Below are 23,179 nucleotides of genomic sequence, written 5' to 3' on the forward strand. Positions count from 1 at the left end.
TACAATTGTCCTTCAACCCGGCATTGACTCAGATCATCCAAAATTTATTCCTTGGGGCCAAGCTCCAGGAGTGACGACCCAAACCCTGTGCAACGCTGACTGTACCTCCAGCAGCCAACTGGAACCATAAGCATATGTTTTTACGTTCACTTTTATATTAACTTCATTTTGCTAGAAATTTCATTAAAACCCACTTCCAGTGTTGATATGTACAAGCATGAAATCCTCCAGACGAATTGGTTCTGTAGATGGTGACAACACTCTCGCCACACTCCATGGATCAAATTGCTTTTCATCCGCTTGACTTGGCCACAACGTAAAGGCAAATGCTAAGCAAATGCTATGAAGTCAATAGCTCCAGAGTGTTGGGTGTGTGTGTGTGTGTGTGTGTGTGCGTATGTTTTTCCCCGGTGTATATCCCAACGGAGACCTGACATGCAGATTAGACAAATCACTTTTCATAATCCCAAGGACTGCTGTATGATGTATCCAGAGTATTAATCAAAGGCTAAGACCGGGTAAAATGTGAATTAAATTTCTTAATGGAGAGATACATGAACTTTCTATCCTTAGATCTCTGGCTGTGGACGTCTCTGAGGCAATGAAAAATTCAGCTACCCAGTTTATAATATTCTGAGAGATATATCACTAAAGTGACACAGCCTATCGTGGTTACATTTTCTGTTCAGAGAACTCGGCTTCCAATGAAAGGAGCTCAGGGCCTGTGGGCAGGGACTTTGAGGGTAGCCCATGAAACCTAAGGTCATATATGTTTGGGGTCATTCAGAGACTCTTTTCCACCCGTGTCCAGAGGCCTGTCCTGAGTATCAACCAGACTCCAGGGTCTTGACATTTTTTTAGTCCAGGGAATTGCAGTGAATTTTACTTCCCGTGCCAGCAAAGCCAAGACGAGCCGAAAAGAAATTAGGTTTTAAGCAGCTGAGATTTAATACTAAAATTCAAAATAAGCCTGCACCGTGGCCTTTTTTTGAAAGTCAAACTCACAATATCTGAAATCCCTGCTATGACTGTTAGGGTAAGTTAGGAATAAATGACATGAAAAAAAAAGTCAGCCAAAGTGTTTGTGAAACAAAGAATCGTTTTTTTGCTCCCTACAAAGATATTTTGGGTGCTGTGGCAGTGCTAAGTCGAGCCCAACACAACTGTCCACCTCAGGAGTGCACGCAGCAGCAACAGGGCACATTTCCTCCCCATCTGGGTCCATCTCAGGCTCCCTGGGGATGGATGGGGCCACCAAGACACGTGGAACTTGGATAGGACATGGTGTCTGTGTGTGGACACCTTTCCTCCAAGAGGAAGAAAGTCTTTTATGGGCATCATCTGACTTATCTCCCCGCCAAACCTTCTGATAGATGGAGGGGAAGGAGGTGAAGCCAGCAGTGCGGATTGGAACACCAGTCAGACATCCACAAAGCCCTGTTTTAGGCTCAAGAGAAAGCAAACTGGTGGAAAAAGAAATCAAAGATGTTCAGCTTTCCCGAAGTCAGGGCTGCGGGACTACACACGTCCCCTAACACACACACACACACACACACACACACACACACACAGTCTGAACCTCCCGGTGATTGTTCACTTCTAAAATAGGGTTTATAGTGTGTACCTCACAGGATTTTGATAAGATATATAATCTCCCTAAATCCTCATCAAAATCCTGTATATATACATCATATATATATGTCATATATATATGTCATATATATCATATATATATATCATATATATATATATATATATATATATATATATATATATATACAGATCCATAATAAAAGGCAATAAAAGGCAAAAACCCTTCCCTTTCTCCTCCTCACTGCCATATCCACCCAGAAAATGGGCCAGCCACAGAAGGAAGCAGAACATCTGAGGCAGCCAGACTGGCAGCGGGAGGGGTGAGGCCGCTAACACCCCCTCCAACAAATGATTATATACGCTATATATTCTGGGCTACACGTTGTCCATGTACATTAAAGCACCATACTAAAAGGCATTTTGCATTTTGTCAGGCTGTTAAGAGGGCGCTGAATCCCTAGCTGAATCTTCAGCTGCTTCTGCCGTGCACATGTGCTTCTCTTGACCTCTAATGGTGTTCTCAGTAACTGGGAGGAAGCGGATCCCCCCTGCACTCCCCGCCCAGCTTAGAGACCCACTGAGACCACGGGCATATGTGCAGTAAATCTTGAAGATCTATTCCCACTTGAACGCAGGGTCCTACAGTGCACCAGGTTACGAGATGCATAATTAGAGCTCGTTCGACTGACAGATTAATGGGGGTGTAGCAGAGGCCTGATAGCAGTAAAGTAGGCAGCTAAACACAGCAATCTCTGGTGTAACGTCAGCACTAAATTTGCACATCTTTTGCAGCGTGTTGACCACTTCTCATGGCTTCTTAAAAGCGTGTCTGTTTTATGAGGTGTTTTCTTCTTAGAACCTCAGCATAAATACTTTTCTGGAGAATTTGGCCTACTGGTATTCACCACTCCATTGCCCCAACTGCTTCAGAATCACCTGCTTCGTTACGTATAATATACCGTCGTGGTCTATGTATGACTTTCTAGGACTTAGAAATACTCTCACTCACTTGCTCACTATAACTAGCAAAACCAAAAAGTAGCAAGCTGGCAATTTGTGTATCTATGTTCTGATCACCTGATTCTCTTAAAGTAAAATTTGGTGTGAAGGAAGAGAAATTCCAGAGTGTTCTGACGGATAAAACAAATAAATCTGAACGGTATGGGCATTTCTCTTCCTAGAAATAACAGACAGCTCGCCAAGATCTCACAAACATCAGACACGTTCATCCCCAAGCACACACAGCTCTAGCTTCTCCTCCATGGTCTCCTAATTCTTATCACCTTCTCTTCCTCTTTTTAGATTTCTGCAATTTTGAGAGCATTTTTCTAACCCCAGGCCCCTTGCTGTCTGTTAACGAGTTTCCCCCTCATCTATGTCTCCAAACTTGCTCTAAACAAGGGGTCCTCAAGTGACTTGTGTGTGTGTGTGTGTGTGTGTGTGTGTGTAATCCCACCAAAGGAATATTTTAAACCACATTTTAAGATGACATCTAAATGTCATCATTGCATGTTAGAAAGGTTGTGTGTACTGTAATCGTGCAAAATCCTTGTTGCAACAGATTTAGACAATCCCCTTGATGGGAAACGTCTGCCTTGAGACCTAAATGACAAAGCAGTTCTCATTGCCGGTCTAATCAGCCAAATCAGACTCACTTTCTCACAGAGAAATTCGTACTTCATTTTTCAGTTCGCGTAAGTGTGTTAATATGTGTCCTCGTGGCGACTGATTCATTTCTGAATTGTCATTCTGATAGATGGATGGATGAGTGGGTAGATAGATGATTATGGCAGATACATACCTAAGTGCCCTGACACTTGCTGTGAGTTTGTCATAGGATGAAATAGAGCTCTGTCCCCTCTCAGCATTTCTCCCCCAAGGCTCTCTTTCCTCTGTTCTCCTGGGACTCTTCCTTGGGCAAAATGCCTTCTCAAAGAATGTCATTATTTAGAGACCAGAGGAGATGCAGACCCTGGGGTGATGTTTTACAGTGAGACTGGGGTGGGTGAGAGGATGTCTTATTTTAAAAGTGTGAGAGGGGCAGTTGTAAAGGGATGATAGAAAAGGATAACCAGAGGTGTGTTCTCAGATTGGGGAGCTCTAGAAAAGAGTCGGTGGAAGTCAAGGATCTGAAAATCAATGCCATTAAAACCACATGCATCTGCATAACCCCTCAAAAACCTTCAGGCACCAGAAGGATGCAAACCACAGTGTGAAGATGGCTGTTCTTGACCAAGCACACAAGATGGGGATCACACCGGGGCAAGCAGCAAGAAGGACCTGCTCGGCCACCATTTGCCCCATTAGTCTAGCCATCACAAGCAAGAGGTGGCCCCGCTTCACTCATTCATTCAGTCGTTCAACAAACATCTTTGTGTGAGGCACAAGGTGCCCTCAACCTTGTGTCCCAGGGATCATCTTGAATAATCATTGTCAATGGAATATGGGGACCCCTACCAGCCCACAACTGAGATAGCTCTGTATCATAACAAAACGAGGGTGTATGTAGAGAGCAACCAGTTCTTTGGTCAGAAAAATCTGCCTAGCCTCATTTCCAGACCCTTGAGCCAATGAGATTCCAGATCCCAAATAAAATACAATAAAATAGGTGGGGGGAGGGGGGTGGTGCCTGAGGGAAGAAGTCATATTCGAAACTCATTGTTAACTTGCTGGGAAGTGTGAGTGATGAAAATGACCAGAAAACATGATCCTTCGGTGAATTGGGATCTCACTAATGTTTAATTGGGCCTCCTGCGAGACATTTAAATCTATGGCCAGCTATCAAGGGTGAGAACTCTACTCCAGCGGCCCCCAAATGATTTCACCTTCACTTTCGTTTTAGTGGTGGAGGGAAGCCAGGACATTTGCCAAAATATCTGAACCGTGGGTGTGTGCGTTAGCCTGTTTGTGTGTGGTAGTCACCGTTGAGGAAATTCAGTGTTCCATAATCTCTTTCAGCGTGTCGCTTACCAAAAACCAGGGCGGCCACCCTGGAGGTCCGGTCCCTCTGTACATGCCCTGGATTTCTCAGTTTCCCAAAACAGAGTCCTGTTCAAGAAGTACGGCTTAAAAAAAATGACCATGTTCAAATTGTCATCAACTATTTACAGACCTCCTTAAGGGTGAAACCTAGGTGTTCCCAACTCAACAAAAGCAGTTTGCAAAGCACTCCTTAGTTTCTTCACCCCAAACCCATTCAAAATAAACCAAAAGGTGAAATGCTGTTTTTGTTGTCGTTGTCGTTGTTGTTGTTGCTTTTCTCTTAAAATTCCACCTCAACCTCACAGGTGTGGGGGGTGAGACACAAGTGGGGAAATGTGGACCAGGAGGCAGGAGACGGAAGTTCCAGGCTGAGCTCTGTTGGAGGGACTACAGGGGCCTGGGAATGTCGGCCCCACACTTCCTTGCCATGTGCTCCTGGCTAGGGTCCTTAACCTGCCCTCTTCCTCATCTGTAGAAGGAGGGGCCTCGCGGTGGGTGTCGAGGATTCAAGGAGATGAGCACAGGGAGTGTGTAGCCAAGCGCCTAGCCCAGACAGGAGCTCAGCCATGTTTGCAATTACTGTTGGTGGCACTGGGCTGGTCACTTAGTTTCTGTAGGCCTCCATGTTCTCCTGCCAGTGTGGAAAAAATAAAGCAACTTTAATTGCTTTTTCTAAGGATTAAGTTTTACCAAAAGGCAAATGGATCAAAGACTAGTTTCTCCCTCTGTCAACGGCGAATGTCTTGAAGTCTAGGACCAGGATCTTGTTTTTGTATTCCACCCAAGCTCCCCAGGCCCCCTGGATTGCCCAACGCGACCTTATACATGGTAGGCATCAATAAATGTTTATTGAGTCGAATTATCTCAAAGTTTAACCTTATGATAAGGGAGTAAATGAGGGAGGCCGTTTTTGTGGGGGTGTTAAAGTGAGCCTGGGAGAGTCTGTCTGAGGGAGAGTAGGTGTGTTCATTAGTGATTTAGAGAGGCATGGGGACGACTACAGCTGAGTATAAACATTTCTGTAATTACTGAGCCTGCTTTAACTGACCCAAAGCCTTCGCTGTAACATAAATCTGCATCTGGCAGATAGACAGGCCGTTATTAAAATTTAAAAATAATAGAGAGGTACGTTTTAGCCCTCCAATGAATCAGATTTTGACAATGATTTTCCAAAGATAAGTTTGTGTGGGGAGAAAATGAGTTGCAGGTTTTCCATTTTTGCCCTTCCTTGCCTTCGTCTACCAAAAATATCACCTAGAAGAGGGCTTTTTCGCGTCAGAATACAATGAAAATCCACCCCCCCCCCCCCCACATCCCCAGGGGCTCCATCCATCTCCCCTGTAAATAATACCGAGTACAGATGAAGCCCTTTGAGACAAGCCTGGGTATCCAACCCTCTACTTCAGCAAACTTGAAATGAAAACCCAATCTAAGCGGTGGATGTTAATTTATTTTTATTTTTAAATAAAGGAAAGGAAAAAAAAGAAGAAAAAACAAACCACCAAGTGTTTCACCTGGCATGTGCGTTTGGGATGACTCACTTCGAGAAAATTCTGGGGGGAGAAAAAAACCCACCTGACTTTTTACCTCTAGGAAATTCCCTCTTCATGGGAATGAAAATCCTGGCTCCCACGCTCTGAGATCTGGGGGACCTTGCGTGGGGAGGTGGGTCTGTCTTCCTGCCTTGAAGCCTCAGACCCAGGGCAACTCGGTGCTTTCTCTCTAACCAGATCATATTTTTCGACCTGAACGCTTTTATGGTGGGGGCTTAAGCAACTTCCTACACTCCTGTTGTTGTTCTTAATTTCTTCTGCTTGGAGCGAAACCCCTACAGGGAAGCTATAAAGAAAATAAAACAAAGAGAGAAGGAAGAAAATGTTTCTCTTCTCTTTCCTCCCTAAACCCCCCTCATAAACATCCCACCCCATGTCACAAAATGTATGGCGAGCGTTAAGCCTTGGCAGTATTTTGACACGGTGCGCAGTCCCCTCTCTCCTCCCCTATTCCTTTGAGGTCCATCTTGCAGCCCGGGGCTCTGTTCCCCTGCCAACTTGGTGGGAGTGTTTAGTGACTGGAAGGCTGTGGCCTGCTCTCCCCAGAACTTCACACTTCATTTTTCCATATCCCTGGGAGCAGCAGCAAATATTTCACCAGCCTGGTTTACTGGCTACTGCCATAAATCAGACTTAGGCCTCAAAAAAATATCCAGGCCTGTCAAGGCATTAAGCTTTTATTTTCTGACTCGATCCAGTGGTAAATGAGAGCTTGTATTTTCCTTTAAAACTGTAAAGGGATTTTTAAGGATTGTCGCTGGATGACTGCCAGCTACGAAAGATACAATACAGAGGGTAACTGGTTAGGAGAGATTTGGGAAAGTCTTAAGTATGAAAAATGGCTTTTCTTAAAGGTTTTTCAATGAAATGAGAAACGGAGCTTATATTTCATAAAGGTCCCCCCCCCCCTCCGAAAGACCTGAACGAGTCACAAGAAAAAGCATTAGGAAATGAAGAGTCGCTCTCTTAGAGAAATGGGAGTGCTATTTGTTATGTGTGCCCCCTTGCTTCCTCTCTCGTTTTCTATGTACACAGATGCTTGGGCCGGTTCATTAGTCAGTTCCTGCCATCATTACTGACGATATGACAGCAAGAACAAACAGACTGGACAGTTTTATGTGCTGTGTATTAATTGCTTCATCATTTAGGCCTGCAAACCAGGACTATGAGGCAAGTCCATTCAACCCCCCCCCCCCACCCACACACACACACACACTGCCCCCTGCTCAAAATTCGAAGCAAGTTTGCAAGGTGCAAATCTTGCCTGTGGGATCACTTCTTAATGTCTCCCCTGGTTGAGCAATCAAATCCCAGACTCCAAATGCTGAAAGCCTTCTTGCAGTTGGGAGAGCGATGAAGTTAAAGTACGCAGGTATCGCACCCAAACACCACGTCCAGGAAATCTGGAAAAAGGTGCAAGGAATCAGGCTGAGGTCAGGCACTCGGTGTCGAAAAACAATCTGCTTAGATCTTGGGATGTGTCATGTTTCATTGAGGTACGCATTTAACTTCAGTGAAGTGTAACGAAATGAGAATAAACATAATCTTTCCTCTGCCTAGCACAGGCCGTTTGTGTATACTCAGCCCGGGGGGAGCGAAGAGGGTGGGAAGGCAGGGGAGAAATACTAAGGACAGAGCAGAACTGAGGGTTTCAGAGTAGCATTTAAACCAGGATGAGACTGATCAAGAAAGGAACAAGGCCGTGCAGACAGTGTGATCTGGCTTTATGGGGAAAGTTGGGGGGGTTGGTGGCTGGGACTGATGGGAACACAGCAGCGAGGGCCCAAGATGTGGAAAGTGACAGGCGTGTGCCGAGGTGTGTCATAATAAGAAGAGTGGGGAAGACATACCCGGGGCTGACCTTGCAAGGATCCCACAGACTATCCGTCCTGCCTGTGGAGTGATTTATGGACACCTCTCCCATCCAACCCCGGGGTCGGCAAGTTGCATTAAATCTTGGGTGTTCCCCAGGTGGGGCACTCTCTCCCTGGGTGTTGCCTTTTCTTCTTGAGAGAGTGCAGAATAACCTGAACGCAGACTTTCTGGCCTAAAGCAGTCTTGAGCACCGGCTCGCGTCTCCGTGCAATCCTTGAAAGGGTCCCCTTCTAAAGCTCTTTCCAGCTGATCTCACTCCGCTCCTGCACACCCTCCCCGTGGCACATGGAGCCCAGCTGTCAGTGGCTGAAGCCACTCAGTGATCCATGAAAAACTTCTGTCGGTTCTTTGGATTTGCTGAGCTTTCTCTTTTCTCTCCGAAAACTGAGAAAGTTACACGAAACTCAGATCTCAATGCCCATAAATAAAGTTTTATTGGGACGCAGCCACGTTCATTTGCGCACAGGTTGTCTATGGCTGCTCGCACGGCGTAACGGGGCCAGTGAGTAGTTGTGACCAGGGATCGTGTGACCCACAAATATTTACCATCTGGCCCTTTACAGAACAAGTTTGCTGATCTCTGCACTATTTGCCCCATCAACCGCACACCCACACCCACACTGAGCCTGGCCAGCCCCTCGTCTTCCTTCAGCTCATCCTAAGGACTGATTGTTCCTGCCTTGTACACCCTGCCCTTCCCCTTGCATAGCCAATATTTTGTGTACTGAATGCCCTCCTAAATGTTTTCTCATTCAAACTAGCCAACTAGCAAACTATGCAACAAACTAGCAAAACTATGAAATGTAAACACGAAAAAGCCATCAGGCAATCATTAAAAAATACTCCAAGTGAAAACTGGAATAAGAGACCCACAATGTTCATATTGGTTATCCATACGTAGTAGAATTACGGATGCATTTGCTACACTTTTGGTTACCTGTGTTAACAGATACATTCTTAAAATACAGATTTTTCTATATCTCCTCTATAACGTGCATGTTCTAAATGTTCTGCAATGGATAAATGTTATTTTTAATGGAAATTTCACAAAAATACGGATTCAGTGGCTTTTACACGAAACGCACTGAGTTAAGCACCATGGAGGATGTAAAGAATATACAAGAAATAATCCTTGCCTCAAGGAAGTCTAAAATTGATAGTTTAAAAAAAAAAAAGGACATGCATAAAGATGGTGATAATCTGCACATTTTGCCTATTTTGGTTGAGTATTCAAGATAGTAACTATTATTTGCTGAGAAATGTGTTTAAGTGTGTCTGCACAGGTGTCTGTGTCTGTGATTCCCGGTCTCATTCCCTCTGCCTATGGGCACCCACTTATTTACTATAAGACCTTGAGTATGTCTGCACGTTTTCAAAAATGGAGTGTGTGTGGGCACCTGGGTGGCTCAGTCAGTTAAGCGCCTGACTTCAGCTCAGGTCATGATCTCATGGCTCATGAGTTCGACTTCAGCTCAGGTCATGATCTCATGGCTCGTGAGTTCAAGCCCCGCATCGGGCTCTGTGCTGACAGCTTGGAGCCTGGAGCTTGCTGCGGCTTCTGTCTTCCTCTCTCCCTGCCCCTCCACCACTTGTACTCTGTCTGTCTCTTGCTCTCAAATATAAATAAACATTAAAAAAAATTTTTTTTTTAAAGGGGGGGTTGTTATGGTTCCAGATTACCTTAAAAAAAATGGAGTGTGTGTGTTTTAGTTTACGTTAAAGATATTCTGTCCTAATACCATTCCTTAATTTGTGCATTCTTTTTTAAATGTTTCTGAGAGAGGGTGCTAGCTGAGGAGGGGCAGAGAGAGAGGGAGAGAGAGAATCCCAAGCAGGCTCCGCACCGACGCGGGGCTCTGTCTCACAAACCGGAAGCTCGTGACCCAAACTGAAATCAAGGGTTGGACGTTTAACCAACTGGGCCACCCTGGCACTCTTGTGCATTCTTCCCAAGAGTTATTAAAATTTCCCCAAAAGGTTTTGGGCAATCTTCTGTTAGGTTAATTCCCAGATGTGCTGTGGGTTTAGCTGCTGGTGTGAAGAAGGGCTCATCCTCTATCACCTCTTCTAGTCGGTTGTTGCTGGTGGACCATGCATCTTGACTGTGGCAACCTTGTTGGGGAAGGGGAAAAGTAAGTGAAACAATCGAGGGGCCTCGTGCAGACCGCTGTGCCACCAACTCTGGAGTTCAGGTCTGCAGCTGAGGTGTAAAAGCCTGGGGTGGGGCAGGGCGGGCAGGGGTGGGGAGTCACCTCTTATCTGTATCGCTGATCAGTGTGTTTCACGTGTTTTCATAACCGAGACCTCTGCAGGCCTGCTCCTCGTGCACCTGGCATTTCCTGACCCTATACTCACTACCCAACCTCACCACAAAAGCAGGTCTGCCAAGGAACCCTTTCTTTCCTTAAAAATCCTCTGCAGAATCTCACTGAGGTTCTGAGCCTGTGATTTCCACTGTAAACCTGTTGGTGAGAAGCCACGCTGGCAGTTTCCTCTTGCTCTGTAAGTGGCATTGGTGCCCTCCAGGTTATCTTGGCAGGCGGAACATGGCCTCCAGTATCCCGCAGATCGTATCGGGGGGAACTCATTATTTGAGGGCACACCCACTGGACCAACGGCATCTGGAGGGATCTAGAATGACCCGAGCACCAGAGGGTTCGGGTCTTGGCTGGTCCCGCTTTCACCGCCACCACCTGAGCTGAATCATGTCCTTGGTGGGGGTGCCTGGGTGGCTCGGTCAGTTAAGCATCTGACTCTCGGTCTTGGTTCAGGTGGTGATCTCGAGGTGCGTGAGCGTGGGGCTCTGCACTGATAGTACGGAGCCCGCTTGGGATTCTCTCTCTCCTTCTCTCTCTGCCCCTCTCCTTCTTGAGCCGTGTCTCTGTCTCTCAAAATAAATAAATTTTAAAAATCAATCAATCAGTCAGTCAGCCGGTCATGCCATTGGTGTCATAACCCCCTAGTTCTCCTAGAGGTTTGCTGAGCAGGCCATTTTTGGTGGGAGTAAAGTACACTGGACAATAGGTACCCTTTGTCCACATCCATGAAATGGTGGCAATGAGCTTCTGAGAGGTTTGCCAAAAGACTGTAGACAATCCAACCATCCTTAGCTAATGTTTATGCAGGGGTAAGCAACGCTACCTCTCACAATGGCCGGGCCCAGCTCTTCCCCCCGCAGGTAGCCTTCTTAAGTACAGTTTTCATCCGGTTCTTTCCATAACTAGACCAGTGTCTCCCAATCACAATCACCTGGAAGCTTTCAACAAATGCCAATATCTAGGCCCCACCCCGGGGAAACTGAATCAGAACTTCCCCATCTGCTATGCCAAGACTATCATGTCGGGTCTCTGAGACCAAGTAGGGCACCTCCGTGTACGAGGGAGAGGTGAGGCAGTGGGGTGGAGAGCTTGTCCTCTGCCCCACCCCTCTCTAACCACATCTAAGCCCAAACCACAAAACCAAGTAAACAGGCAAGTGAGGGTTGATGCAGTGATTGGAAGGAAGGGGGAGTGGGGTGGGGAGGACGGATGAGGAAGAGAGGCCATATTTTATTGACAGCGTCTTCCTCGAGTTCCAAACTCATAGGCCACGATGGAGGGGATCCTTGAACGCCCGGGAAGGAGAAGGCTGGAGCCCGCCAGAGCCCCCGCTGGAGGACGAGCCCCGGCTCAGTCCAGGCCTTAGCTCCCCTTCCTCCCTGCAGTGTGGGCCACGCTCCTTCATCATCGCCGCTGCCCCGCCTAGGCTTCTTGGGTGTTCTCCCGGCTCTGGCTGCCGTGTGAGGGAATTCATTTCCTAAAGTGGCACAGCCTCAGCAGGCCGTTTTGGGACCGGGCAGCAGGGCGGGCCCCGTGGCTCCGGAGGATGTGAATCCAACAACTACCTGGAGGTGCTGAAGCCTCATTCTGGGGGCACTCGGGCAGGACAGTTTGCTCACTGGGGGTGTTTCTAAGAAAAGAGGAAATCAGCACCCCAAAGCCTCATCTGGCACTTTTTATCTAAGTCGCAAAGGAACAGAAATAACTCGGGGCGCCTGGGTGGCTCAGTCGGTTAAGCGGCCGACTTCGGCCCAGGTCATGATCTCACGGTTCGTGGGTTCGGGCCCCGCGTCGGGCTCTGTGCTGACGGCTCAGAGCCTGGAGTCTGATTCGGATTCCGTGTCTCCCTCTCTCTCTGCCCCTTCTCTGCTCGTGCTCTGTCTCTCTCAGTCTCTTAAAAATAAATAAACGTTAAAAAAAAAGAGAGAGAGAAAAGAAAAGAAACAGAAATAACTTTCCTTCCATCTCTGGTTTCCTCTTAAAATGACCTCTTTTCCTCAGTCCAGGCCCTCTTTGCTTCCTCTCTGTAATAATAAATACCTTTTCCTGAATGCTAACGTGTGCCGAGAGCATTGTGCTAAGTGCTACCTTCTGCGGTGTTCCCTTCATAGATGACAGAACTGGGCCCAGGGAAACTAGGTGGCTTGCCTCAAATCACCTGGCCAGTAGTTGGCAGGAGACAATTTGGACTCAGGACTGAGACCAAAGCCAGAGCCTGTGGCCACCACACCATACTGAGAGCTTCGTACACTAGAGTTGTTGGCAGTCAGAGCTGGTGCTCAAAGGCCTGACCACCATCCACCAAATTCACCAGAACTCAGAGCCGCTCGGATCTCAGCTCGAATTGGAAGCCTCCACAGGCTTTGGAGTCAAACAATGACTTGACTCTCCAAGCTTCAACTTCCTCATCTGTAAAATAGGACAATAGTGTGTACTTCATAGGGTTATTGAGGAGGTAAAATAATACAGGAGAAACATTTACTACACGTCAGGCAGAGCATAAGAGCTCCCTCACACAGCCATCTTATTATTGATAGTATTAGCATCCAAAGTATAACCACCAGACATGTACTCACTCATTCAGGGGATATGGACTGGTCACTGAGGTACACGGGAGAACCTAACTAGAACACTGCTCTCAGTTGACTGGTTCCTTTTCTCCTCAGGTAGAAAGTCCACTGTGGAAAGCAAGTTGCCATTGGAAGGCTGCCCGGAAGCTGTCGAATCATCAGAGAATAATGGCAAGTGTCTTCAAGCTGCGACACCTTGAAGCGGCCATTTCTCCTCAAGTACCTTTGAATACTAGAACAGGGCTTAGGATCGCCTGTCCCGTGGACAGGAGAAAATGGGGAGCAAGGGACCAAGCCTTCCTGAGCACTTTCTAGATGTCAGGCACAATGCTCCTTGCTTTCATGCTGGGCAATGTCCCCTTGTGTATAAGATGCTTGTAAGTCACAATGCAGGAAATGTTTTAGGCAGCACCTAACATGCTCTTGGACATCGCGAAGTCGCAGCATTAAATAACACTGACTCACCATGGAAGGGAAGCAATAGCCCTGTGGGGACAGACTCCAGTTTTGGACACAAATCACTTTGGTTCCCATTGTGTCTGTCCCCCTGACTGGCTGTGTGCTTAGAGCAAGTGATTTATTCTCTGTCAGCCCCGGGGCCTTCTTCATCCCCCCCCCAAGTCTCAGTAGGGTGTCCCAGCAAATCTAATAATGGCTCCTCTGACTTTAGCAAAAACAGAGCAAACCTCAGGCCCAGAGAGTTCCACAGGCAGTGGTAGCTAGTGAGGACTTAACGTTGTTTTCATTGTGGCGTGCGCATGGGTGATCAACTTGTAACTCTGACGCGTGATCCTGGCTTTCCATTTCTGATAGTAACAGAAAGCTCCCTTTTAAAACAAACATTTCAGGAAAACAGAAAATCGACCTCAGTGCGAATATGAGGAGACGACAGGACAGGTAGCAGGTGAATACAGCAAGCATGTTGAGGCGGCATTCCGACGACTGACGTCGGGGAAAGGATGACAGGGCGGCCCCGGTGCCACGACTTCCGGCCTCCAGTCAGAGACGAGGCTCCGGAAGCCGAAACGCGGTAGAGCCAAGTTCTGAGCCTAGTGCCGCCTCCCCCCAGTGCCACTGCCCTTTCCCAGGGTGTGCCAGCCACGCCCGTTCCAGCCACCCATTTTTCAGACCCTGAAGAGACCACCGTGTATCAGCCGCCCTCCTTTGAGCAGGTCCTGTGCCATGACTGTCTTTCGTTCCCTGGAGTGACGTCTAGGCTCAGGGAGAAGACCGAGTCCCCTGGCTGAGATCAAGCTGTTTTGCTGAGTCTTCTACAAACTGTCTCTAGGTGTGGCCTACTTTTGTACCGGGCTAACCTCACTCACAGGGTATCCGTTCCAACTACTTCCTTCCTTCGATGGCAATCGTGGCACCTTGCTGCAGCTCCTCGTGTTCCAACCACACATCCGAAACAGATGAGCATCTCCTGAAGTGGGAGAGGCCAAAGCCACATGAAGGATTCTGTTTCTACTGTGGCTCTGATGTCTGTTTCTTACATCAGAGAAAGGGGGACTCCAGGCACACGTTGTCGGATAAACAGTATTCGTTAGCACAGCTGTGGTAGCGGGTCCAAGAAGTTGGTGAATTAGCGAAGAAGCCCAGGGGATATGGGCTGGGAAGCGATGAGAATCCTCGAGTTTTAGACGGAGGAGCTCCCTAAAACCACACAGCCCCACCATTCTGCTTCGCACGCAAGGGGAGTGAGGCTGAGAAGTGACTTGACCTGCCCAAGGTCACATGCATCCCAGTCAGCGCACTACCGTGTTTCCCTTTGGGCTTCTGACCCCAATTTGACCTTGGGCCTCATTAAAAATTCTTGCCATGTCCTCTTTCTTCAATGGATAATTTAAAATAGAAATAATAATAAATATAACACCTCGTTGTATATGTGTAGCACCTTTCTTCCAATAAATGGTGTTCTTTCAGCTTGCCCACCCATGCTGCACAGAACGGAAGCATTTCCACCGTGGATTCTGACACTGGTGATTGACTGGAGCCTACTCTCTGGCCCACACACATACCCCTATCAAAGGTGCAGCTCAGGGGACAGGGCTCAAGTCCTACAGGGAGATCAGTTATTAGCTACTTCAGGGAAGTGTTTAAAAAAAAAAAAAAAAAAAGCCCTCACACATAATATACATGAAAAATGTGTTTAGAAAGCTAAATTTTTAACTGTTTTTAAAACCAACTATTTTTCTTTTAACCATCTAATTCGTTGATTCTCCACGGAATAACAGGCCCATTCGTGTTTTTTAGTAGTAATTTTGTACTCCTAATAGCAACAGAAGAGTAGCAGTAACAGTAATGACTATCATTTATTAAGTTTCTACACAGAAGTCTATTCAGTCTCTTATTTCATCCTCACAAAAATCGTAATGATGGATGTATTACTACTTCACTGATGAAGCAAACTAAAGCTCAGAGCCTTTTCCTTCTGACAATAGGGCCGCCTCGATTTTCAGAGAATTCTTAAGTGCATTAGGTAAAATATAAGAACACTTTTCTAACGTATAACAGATTTGGCTACAAAGTTAAGTAATTTCTTGGGCCCCAGAAATGACCGGAAAGCCCAAATTCAAGAGTCATTAAGGGCTTAAATCAGCATTTTCCACCCACAAGGGACAAGACCTGAAGACCAAGATGAGTAAAAGGTCTAATAAGCAGGGGCCCGTGATAAAGCCAAGAATAACGAAGGTCCACACTGTCGGTGAGTGAACTAAAATCACCTATGCTACCGAACAAGAAGGCAAAGATACACGCCCGGCTTGGCCTTAGCTTGGAGTGACGCAGCAAAAGCAAAAGAAAACAATACTTCCTATTTCTAATTTCAGATCTGGACCTTCACGGGTTTGGAGCCTGAATATACACAACCATTATAGCTGAAAGAAAACTCTGAAAATTTGGTTTAAATTGGTTCTATTGTGGTAAAATCATCAGGCACCCGGCAGAAGCAAATTCCGACAATCTTGTCTGGAGGAAGGTACGTTCAAATGGGGCCTCAGTGAATTCCTACACATTAAGTTACAAGGAAAATCAATTCTTTTTGTTTTTTTTTTTTAAATCACTAAGCACACAAGGAAGTCAGCCACCCTGAGTGAGTCAACTGAAACAAGAAACTCTAGAATCAGATCTATAGAGACCACAGATACCAGCACTTATCAAACATAGAATACGAAATTAGAATAATTAATATGTTCAAAAATATTAAAGGTCGAAAGTATAGCAAAGAAAAGAAAGAGACTATCATAACTGGTCAGATTTGAAAAATGACTAGATGGAAATTCTAGAAATGAAAACTATGATCCATGAAGTTAGCATTTCAATGATGAAGCTAAAAGAGAAAATAGATGAGCTGGAATACTGCAGAGATTACACACACTTGTAGTAGACAAGGAAACAGCAATGGAAAATGTGAAAATATTTAAGAAAACTGAAAAACCGGATGAGAATATTCTATAGTAAACAATAAAGAAAATGGGAAGAAGCAATGCTAAGAGGAATAACAGCTGAGAATTCTCCAGGATTAATCATAGACACCAGTGCCTGGATTAAGAAGGCCCAGAGAAACCCATGCAGAATGAGTAAAAAGAAAGCCATTCCTAAACATATCAGGAAAACTGCGGAACAACAAAAACAAAGAGAAGAGCTTAAAAGCAATCAGAGAGAACCAGCCGATGAATTCTCAAGAACAGCAAGGAAAATCAAATGCATGAATATCAACCAACTAGTATCAATTTAACAATCTAGAATGCTAAACAAGGAAAGCTACCTTTCAAAAATGGGGGAGGGGGGTGGCAAAGTAGCAATTTCAAACTATCACAAACTGAGAGAATTTACCACCGGAACATTCTCATTGTAGGGACTTCTAAAGGACATGCATTTTAGGAAAAAGAAAGTGACAGGCACCTGCGTGGCTCAGTCCGTCAAGTGTCCAATTGTTGATTTCAGCTCAGGTCATGACCCCAGGGTCATGGGATTGAGCCCCGTATTGGGCTCTGCACTGAATAAATGAATAAATAAAATAATGAATGAATCGATAAAGAATGTTTAAAAAGGAAAAACTAAAAAGATTTCAGAAGGTAGGTCTGAAATGTAAGAGGATTAGTGACATATATTTAATTTAAGGTAAATATGAGGTTAAATATAAATGGACATTGATGGTATAAAATAAAATCAAGAGAGATTTGAAAAATCAAGCGTTCTTTGGGTTTTAAAAATTCAAGAGGAGAGTAAAATCTGGATAACCCCATATAACATTTGAAGATAATCAGAATTCAAGGATTCTTTGCTTTTTTATTGTTCGGAAAGAGCTCAAATATATTGATGAATTTTCAATTCTATTATGTTAAATAGGCATATCAAAATTTCTAGGGTGACTTCCTAAAGGAAATGGAATACAGGGAAAAGACCGAAATTGGGGATGGGGGAATGGAACCAATCAGTTCAAAACAAGGAAGCAAAGGAGAAAAAAAAGCAAAGACAACTGAAAACTCAGGATAAATATTACTAGAAAGTACAAAATAAGATGGTACAAATGAATCCACATAGTTCAGTTATTACAAATAATATAAATGGGCTAACCTCTCCAGTTAAAAGATAGACTATCAAAGTATGGCCTGACCCGGAGGGAGTAGTTGGTCCCAATTGAAGACGAGGAGAAACAAGGTTTGGAAGGCTATCCCAACAGCATCATGTCCCATAGAACTCTGAAAGTTTAGTGAAAGCATTTTACTTTGATTCAACAGGCCGTGCTAGTGAGAAGCATGGGGCAGGAGTCGGCTGTTCTTCAATCTAAGAGTCCTATTACTATTTGAATGAATTTTTGTTCAGCCTATGCATGGGCTATATTGATAAAAATTTTAAAGAAGAAGCAATCTCAAAATAAATAACAATCCTCTGGTTTGAAGATAAAGAGAAAAATAGATAGAAAGTTATTTTCCTTTATATACTCCTGTATTGTTTGAATTTTGGACAGTAAGTGTAATTTTTATGATTAACAACCTCAAATATAAGCAATGGGGTACTGTGTAATGTTGAGTCAGGAGGGACTTGAGAATAGAATATTATTTGGAGAGTAGACTGCAAGGTGAATTGAGGGATCAGGAGACAAAAACTATAATCAGAGAAGTTTGAACAACTAAAGTGATTGCCTGAGCCAGTGTAACAAGTGCAGTATGGAAGAAAAGGACGAACTTACAAGGAAAGAAGTGACAGAATTTGTTGACTGTTCTTGTTCCTGCAGGTCCAGGGTAGCAAGGGCAATTGAGTAAGTACTTAAAGATGAAGGAAAAGGCCAAAATTACTTAATGAATGATGATGATAATGCCTGTTCTAGTCTGTTCCTGTAGGAGGATTCGTTTCTAGCCTGAGCCAGCTTCAGAGAATCTCTGATTTGGAAAGTAAAAGACTCACCGGATATTCAGGAGGGTTCTATCCCTCCTTGGTCTCTTTCCTCTAAGTGATTTGGCATAGCCAAAGAGGAAACACCACTATGAGCTTCAGAGCCTCAAAAACACGAGCCAATTTGCTGAGAATGCAAAAAATAAACAAAAACCTTCATGTGCATGTTCTCCCAGGACCCTCCCTAAACCCAGTCCACAACATGGGAAGATCTGGAATGACTGTGGAATTTCAAGTAAATTGCTGGAAGGGAGAGGACAGCATATCCACCACACCATGGGCCCTTGCACGGGGCTGGCAGGTGTAGCCTCTGTTCCCTAGACTAGCTTGTTCCTGGAGCCGCATTATCCAGTGGTTAGGTATGAGATCTGAAGCCCCAGATGGCAAGGAATCAAGTACCTGGAAAAGGAGGCACCTTTCTCAGCAATTTTCTCAGCAACCATGTGCCTCCTCATGCTTTCCAAACTGTCCGTTTCCCAGGCCTTCTAGAACTCAAACTGTGTGACCTGAACACATTACCTCACCTCTCTGGGCTCTAGCTTCCTCACGTATAAAATGGCAATAGCCACAACAGGCTTCTAAAGGGTTGTTAGCGGGGCTGGATGAGATGATGATACAGAAAATGACTTGGCACAGTGCACTAACTTAATACTTGTTTTTAAAAATTAATTTTTAAACAGAAGATACAGGGAGGGGAAGGAAGGGAGAGAGGGAAGGAGATAGGACTAACAATAATGTAAAGCACGTGCCCTCTCCCGAGGCTGGGGCAGCAGCGCTGGTCCAGGAGGGTGTTGCTATGGCAACCCTCACCAACATTTTAGATGGGATTCTGAACCCTGAGGCCATTTGTACGTTAACCCAAATCCCTTCTGAATAGCTAACATTGCTCTAGAGGTTCATCGCCTGCTTCCTGCTAGCATTTCCTGAATTCTGAGTCCTGAGATACACCCCAAGGGCTAGTGGGGTGCTGAAGGAAATGTGGTCTTCACTGGCTTTGCTGGTTACAGGTACAGAGGGACATCCTGGTGCCAGATCCAGCTTCCACCACAAAGCCTGTCTGCTCCAGTGGCCTTACCCTATGCCCACCCTGGCTCCCATCACTGGTAAGTGACGTGGTTTTAGACGACATTGTACATGGAGTCAAGACATGGAAGGAGTTATTTATTTTCCCTGATGACTGTTTGTTCTCTGGATAAACTACAATGCTATTTTATGTTATTAATGCCAATAGTGGGTTGCGTTTTCTCACGATTAAGCTTCGCCCCCACCCAGCCCCCCATTTTAGAGTTGGGCTATAAATAGGAGTTCCTTTGTTCCGCGTCTCCTCTGGGCAATAATTGGAAACATAAACTGGGAGACACCCTCATGTCTTTCCATGTCTCTTGGTTGTTTCTCTACCAGCAGACAGTCGCACAAACAAACAGGCTGCTTTGTTTGTGTTTTCTCTGCAGCCACAATTTCTTCCACTAAATGTTTATGCATCTCAGCATCTCGGGACCGAGATGGATGGTATGTTAATATCCGTTTGAACATGTGCACTTAATGTGCCTGGTTAATTGGAGTAATTAGTAGTCTTTTCATTGCAAGGCCGTTGCTGAAATTAAAACAGGGCGGTTATTTCTTTTAATGGACTAACTGAAGAATTTTTATTTTGCAAGTGAATCAGGACTCACAGACATGAAATTCTGCTCTGCAACAGACAAACATTCTAAGGACATGGGGGTCTTTGGGGACAGTCCCCAGTCTCATTTTGACCCTCTGTATTTCCATCTATCAATGGTTACAGGGCACAGGGGGATAGAATTTATCACCCAAATCACAACCCTTTTGACAATGAAACAGGGCCCCGTTACTGATTTCATCGGGACCAAGAGTATGGTCACCCAACCTCATGTATGCACAGCCCCTTACATGCGACATTCACTGTTTGGTTCTATCTGCTCCTCACCCTCAACCACCAGGGAGGGATCATTCCCAGTGAAAAGATCAGGTAACTGAGGCTGAAAAGCTAAGTGACTTGCCCCAGGCCCGCCAGGCAGTGAAAAGAGCCATGCTCAACCCCAGCTCTTCTCCAGAGCTGTATTATTCAACCACGACACTGACCCACATTCCTCCGGCCAGCCAGAGAGGGCCACAGAAATGAGTGGTAGCATGTGAGCGTGTGTGGCAGAACCGGAAGGTTAGAGGGGAACTGAAGGGTAACTGGGGGGAGGCAGCATTAAGGAGCCGGCAGGACATCCTGGCCACGAAGGCTCGGAGGCCATGGCTTGGGCTTCTGAAGGAGGCTGACCTTCTGGAAGGGCTACAAAGAAGGCTGCTCTGATGTCGTGGCCCAGCTTCCTGCCCCTCAGGCGTGGCTGTGGCTCAAACAAGCTCCAGCGCTCCTGTGTGGCCCAGGGAGCTCTCATGATAAAGGCAACGGCTGTTGTGACTCTATTTTCCGGAAGACAATTTCTGACAAATTCCCGGGCTGATGGGCTGGCCACGATGCAGCATGGTCTATGGGCTGTCAGGGTGACTCTGTGTGTCACCCTCATCCGTGACTCATCTACCAGGCAGCACGGAGTGTCTCCTTCCTACCTGCTGTTTCTCTCCACCTCCCAACACTCCTTCTCCCCCCAGCTCAAGGTACTCTGCTCTTCTTAACTCATTCCCTCTGATATTTGCATTTCCATCTTTACTATTTGGCGTCCCTGTGAAGTTTCCCTTTGTACATTTCCCTGTTCCTGTGTTCCCAATATTCAGGTATCATCACTCAATAACCATGCGACAGCAGTAATGCCTTTCATATGGAAAGAATTGGTTTTTTATTGATGGCAAATGTTGTGATGAACTTTCATGCCCACTTGGAGCCAGAGGGGCTTTTTGTTGGGTGAACGGCACTAAGATGTGGTTCCAAGAAATGTCTTTGGAGTGTGGACTGAGATGTACTTTTGGGAACAGGTCTTATGGACGGTGCAGGGGGAGAAGGCAGGGAGCCTTTGCCTTTATCAAAATCTCATCAATCAAGTTGTGTAACAGCAACATTATTAATAACCCTACAGTTTCATTACAGCTGGTATTTTTCTAAGCACTTCTCTAGAACCCTAAAATGAAGGCAAGGAAGATATTATTATTTCCGGGTTGCAAGGTAAGCAACATTGTAACAGGACTTACTGGCCCCATGAGCAAGGAGTCAGTTGATAAACAGGTAGGTGTCCTAGGAGAAGGATACTTTTAGCAGGTGTGAAAAGCTGTCCTAGGGCATCAGAGATGCTCTCAGAAGATCAAGAGTCCTTCCCAGGCTAAATTCTTCCCAAATCCTCTTTGCTAGGCCAAATACAAGAGCATGGCCACCACATCCAGGTATGGTGTTCATCTCAAAGTCACCTGAAATGCAGTTAAGCATCCTGATATCTAACCCAGATGCGGTTGAAACCATGGGTTATTTATGCCACGAGGATATGATGTGGCAGATGGAATGTGAATGCCACGTATTGACTAGTCTGGAGATAGAGCCAGTCTCCATTGGACCCAATGAGAGAAGAGCCAACTTTGGAATATGGAGGTGGTGATGCTAGGGTATCTCATCCACGTTAGAACACAACCCACCCCTGGACTGCTCAGAAGCCAGCCTTGGCACTCACCTTGATAAAATAAGAGAATTAGGGGACCAGACAGGAACTTGGAAAACACGTGGGGCTACCACCACCGCCATTTTATTAATATGGAAGCTAAAGCCTCAAGACTGCGAAGGGGCTTACCCTAGCTAGCAAGGTTAGCCAGGGCAGAGTGGTGCTATGAACCCAGGACCCAGACAGAGAAGGTGGCTCTTCACTCAGCCACCCACATCAAATCAGGGGATTTTCTAGCTCACCCCGCCTGACTTTCCCTCTTCCTCCTTAACCCGTTGACTCCCCCTTATTATTTGTCTGCAGCTGGTGCTCCAGGACTCACCGGTCTATCTGAGTTAAGAAGAAGACATCTTTCCACACATTTGGTTGCTGCATGCCCTCACCACCCTCATGCCCCTATCCTTTACTATGAGGGAGCAAAGGTCCCTGAGCAGCAGGCTGCGCCGGCTGTACAGACAATGCCGTAGCTCCGTGGGGAGGTCACATGCTCAATATCCAGCCTGCACTCCCCAAGGGGTGCGCTATGAGATGTGTCCCGATAGCTCGGCTTCAAGCCTGTCCTGGTCCCAGACACAATAGGTTACCTAGGACTGGGTTGGAAGGGAAGGTGTTTTTCTGTTTCTAGGCCACTGGCTTCCATTATTCATGGATGTCCCTCGCCACGTCCACAGCCTCCTTGCTTGTGCTACTAAGTGGCTCATAGTGTAACATTTGGGATCTTGAGAGCTCAGATCTTTTGTCCTCTGTGACCTAACGCTCCCTGGCTCATGTTTCAAGGGATGTTTTCCTGCTCCCCCTTTTTGTCTTTTTTGTCTGTCTTGAGTTCTTCATCTGCTCTTTCTGTTTTGCTTGGCTTGTGAAATGTCATATTTCATTCTAAGCCAACATGCGGCTCCTATATCAATTCAGCTTCAGTCACAGAATATCAAAGAGAGGGCGTAGGCCATGATTAGCTTCTATAGGCTCTAAGATTGTAGGAAATTCCATCCAGAGAATCTGCAGCTAATTACCCACGCTATATGCAGTGCTCTTAATTGATATTTCACTTGGCAAACAAAGCAACTTAAAGGGACTTTTCTTTCCCCCAACTTCTCAGAAATCAACAATCTAGTTCTACCACCACCACCATTCGATTAAGGAGGAAGCCAGAGCCACCCGTTGTGGTGGGCCAGTGTGACTATGAAGGCCCTGGTTTCAGGACTGTTACGGTCTCTCAGCTACTAGACCGGCCACCTCGTCCTCTGTCCTTCCAGCATCTGTCACGTGGGTCTTCC

At 45.8% G+C, this 23,179-nt stretch overlaps 1 protein-coding gene across 6 annotated transcripts in view; it reads right to left on the reverse strand.

Moving 5' to 3' along the window:
• The window catches only part of RUNX2 (RUNX family transcription factor 2), a 326,738-nt gene that overhangs the window by 59,338 nt on the left and 244,221 nt on the right, over positions 1 to 23,179 (reverse strand). The window contains exon 8 of one of the 6 annotated variants that reach the window (XM_019457308.2): positions 6,013 to 7,531. The exons of the other annotated variants lie outside the window; for them this stretch is intronic. Coding sequence (XP_019312853.2) covers positions 7,488 to 7,531 — 44 coding nt within the window. The 3' untranslated portion in view covers positions 6,013 to 7,487. Of the gene's footprint in view, positions 1 to 6,012; positions 7,532 to 23,179 lie in introns of those variants that run through there. 6 annotated transcript variants of the gene reach the window in all.

This window comes from Panthera pardus, unplaced genomic scaffold (assembly GCF_024362965.1).
Source record: "Panthera pardus isolate Hobbes unplaced genomic scaffold, ASM2436296v1 HiC_scaffold_17, whole genome shotgun sequence".
Classification (NCBI taxonomy): Eukaryota; Metazoa; Chordata; class Mammalia; order Carnivora; family Felidae; genus Panthera; species Panthera pardus.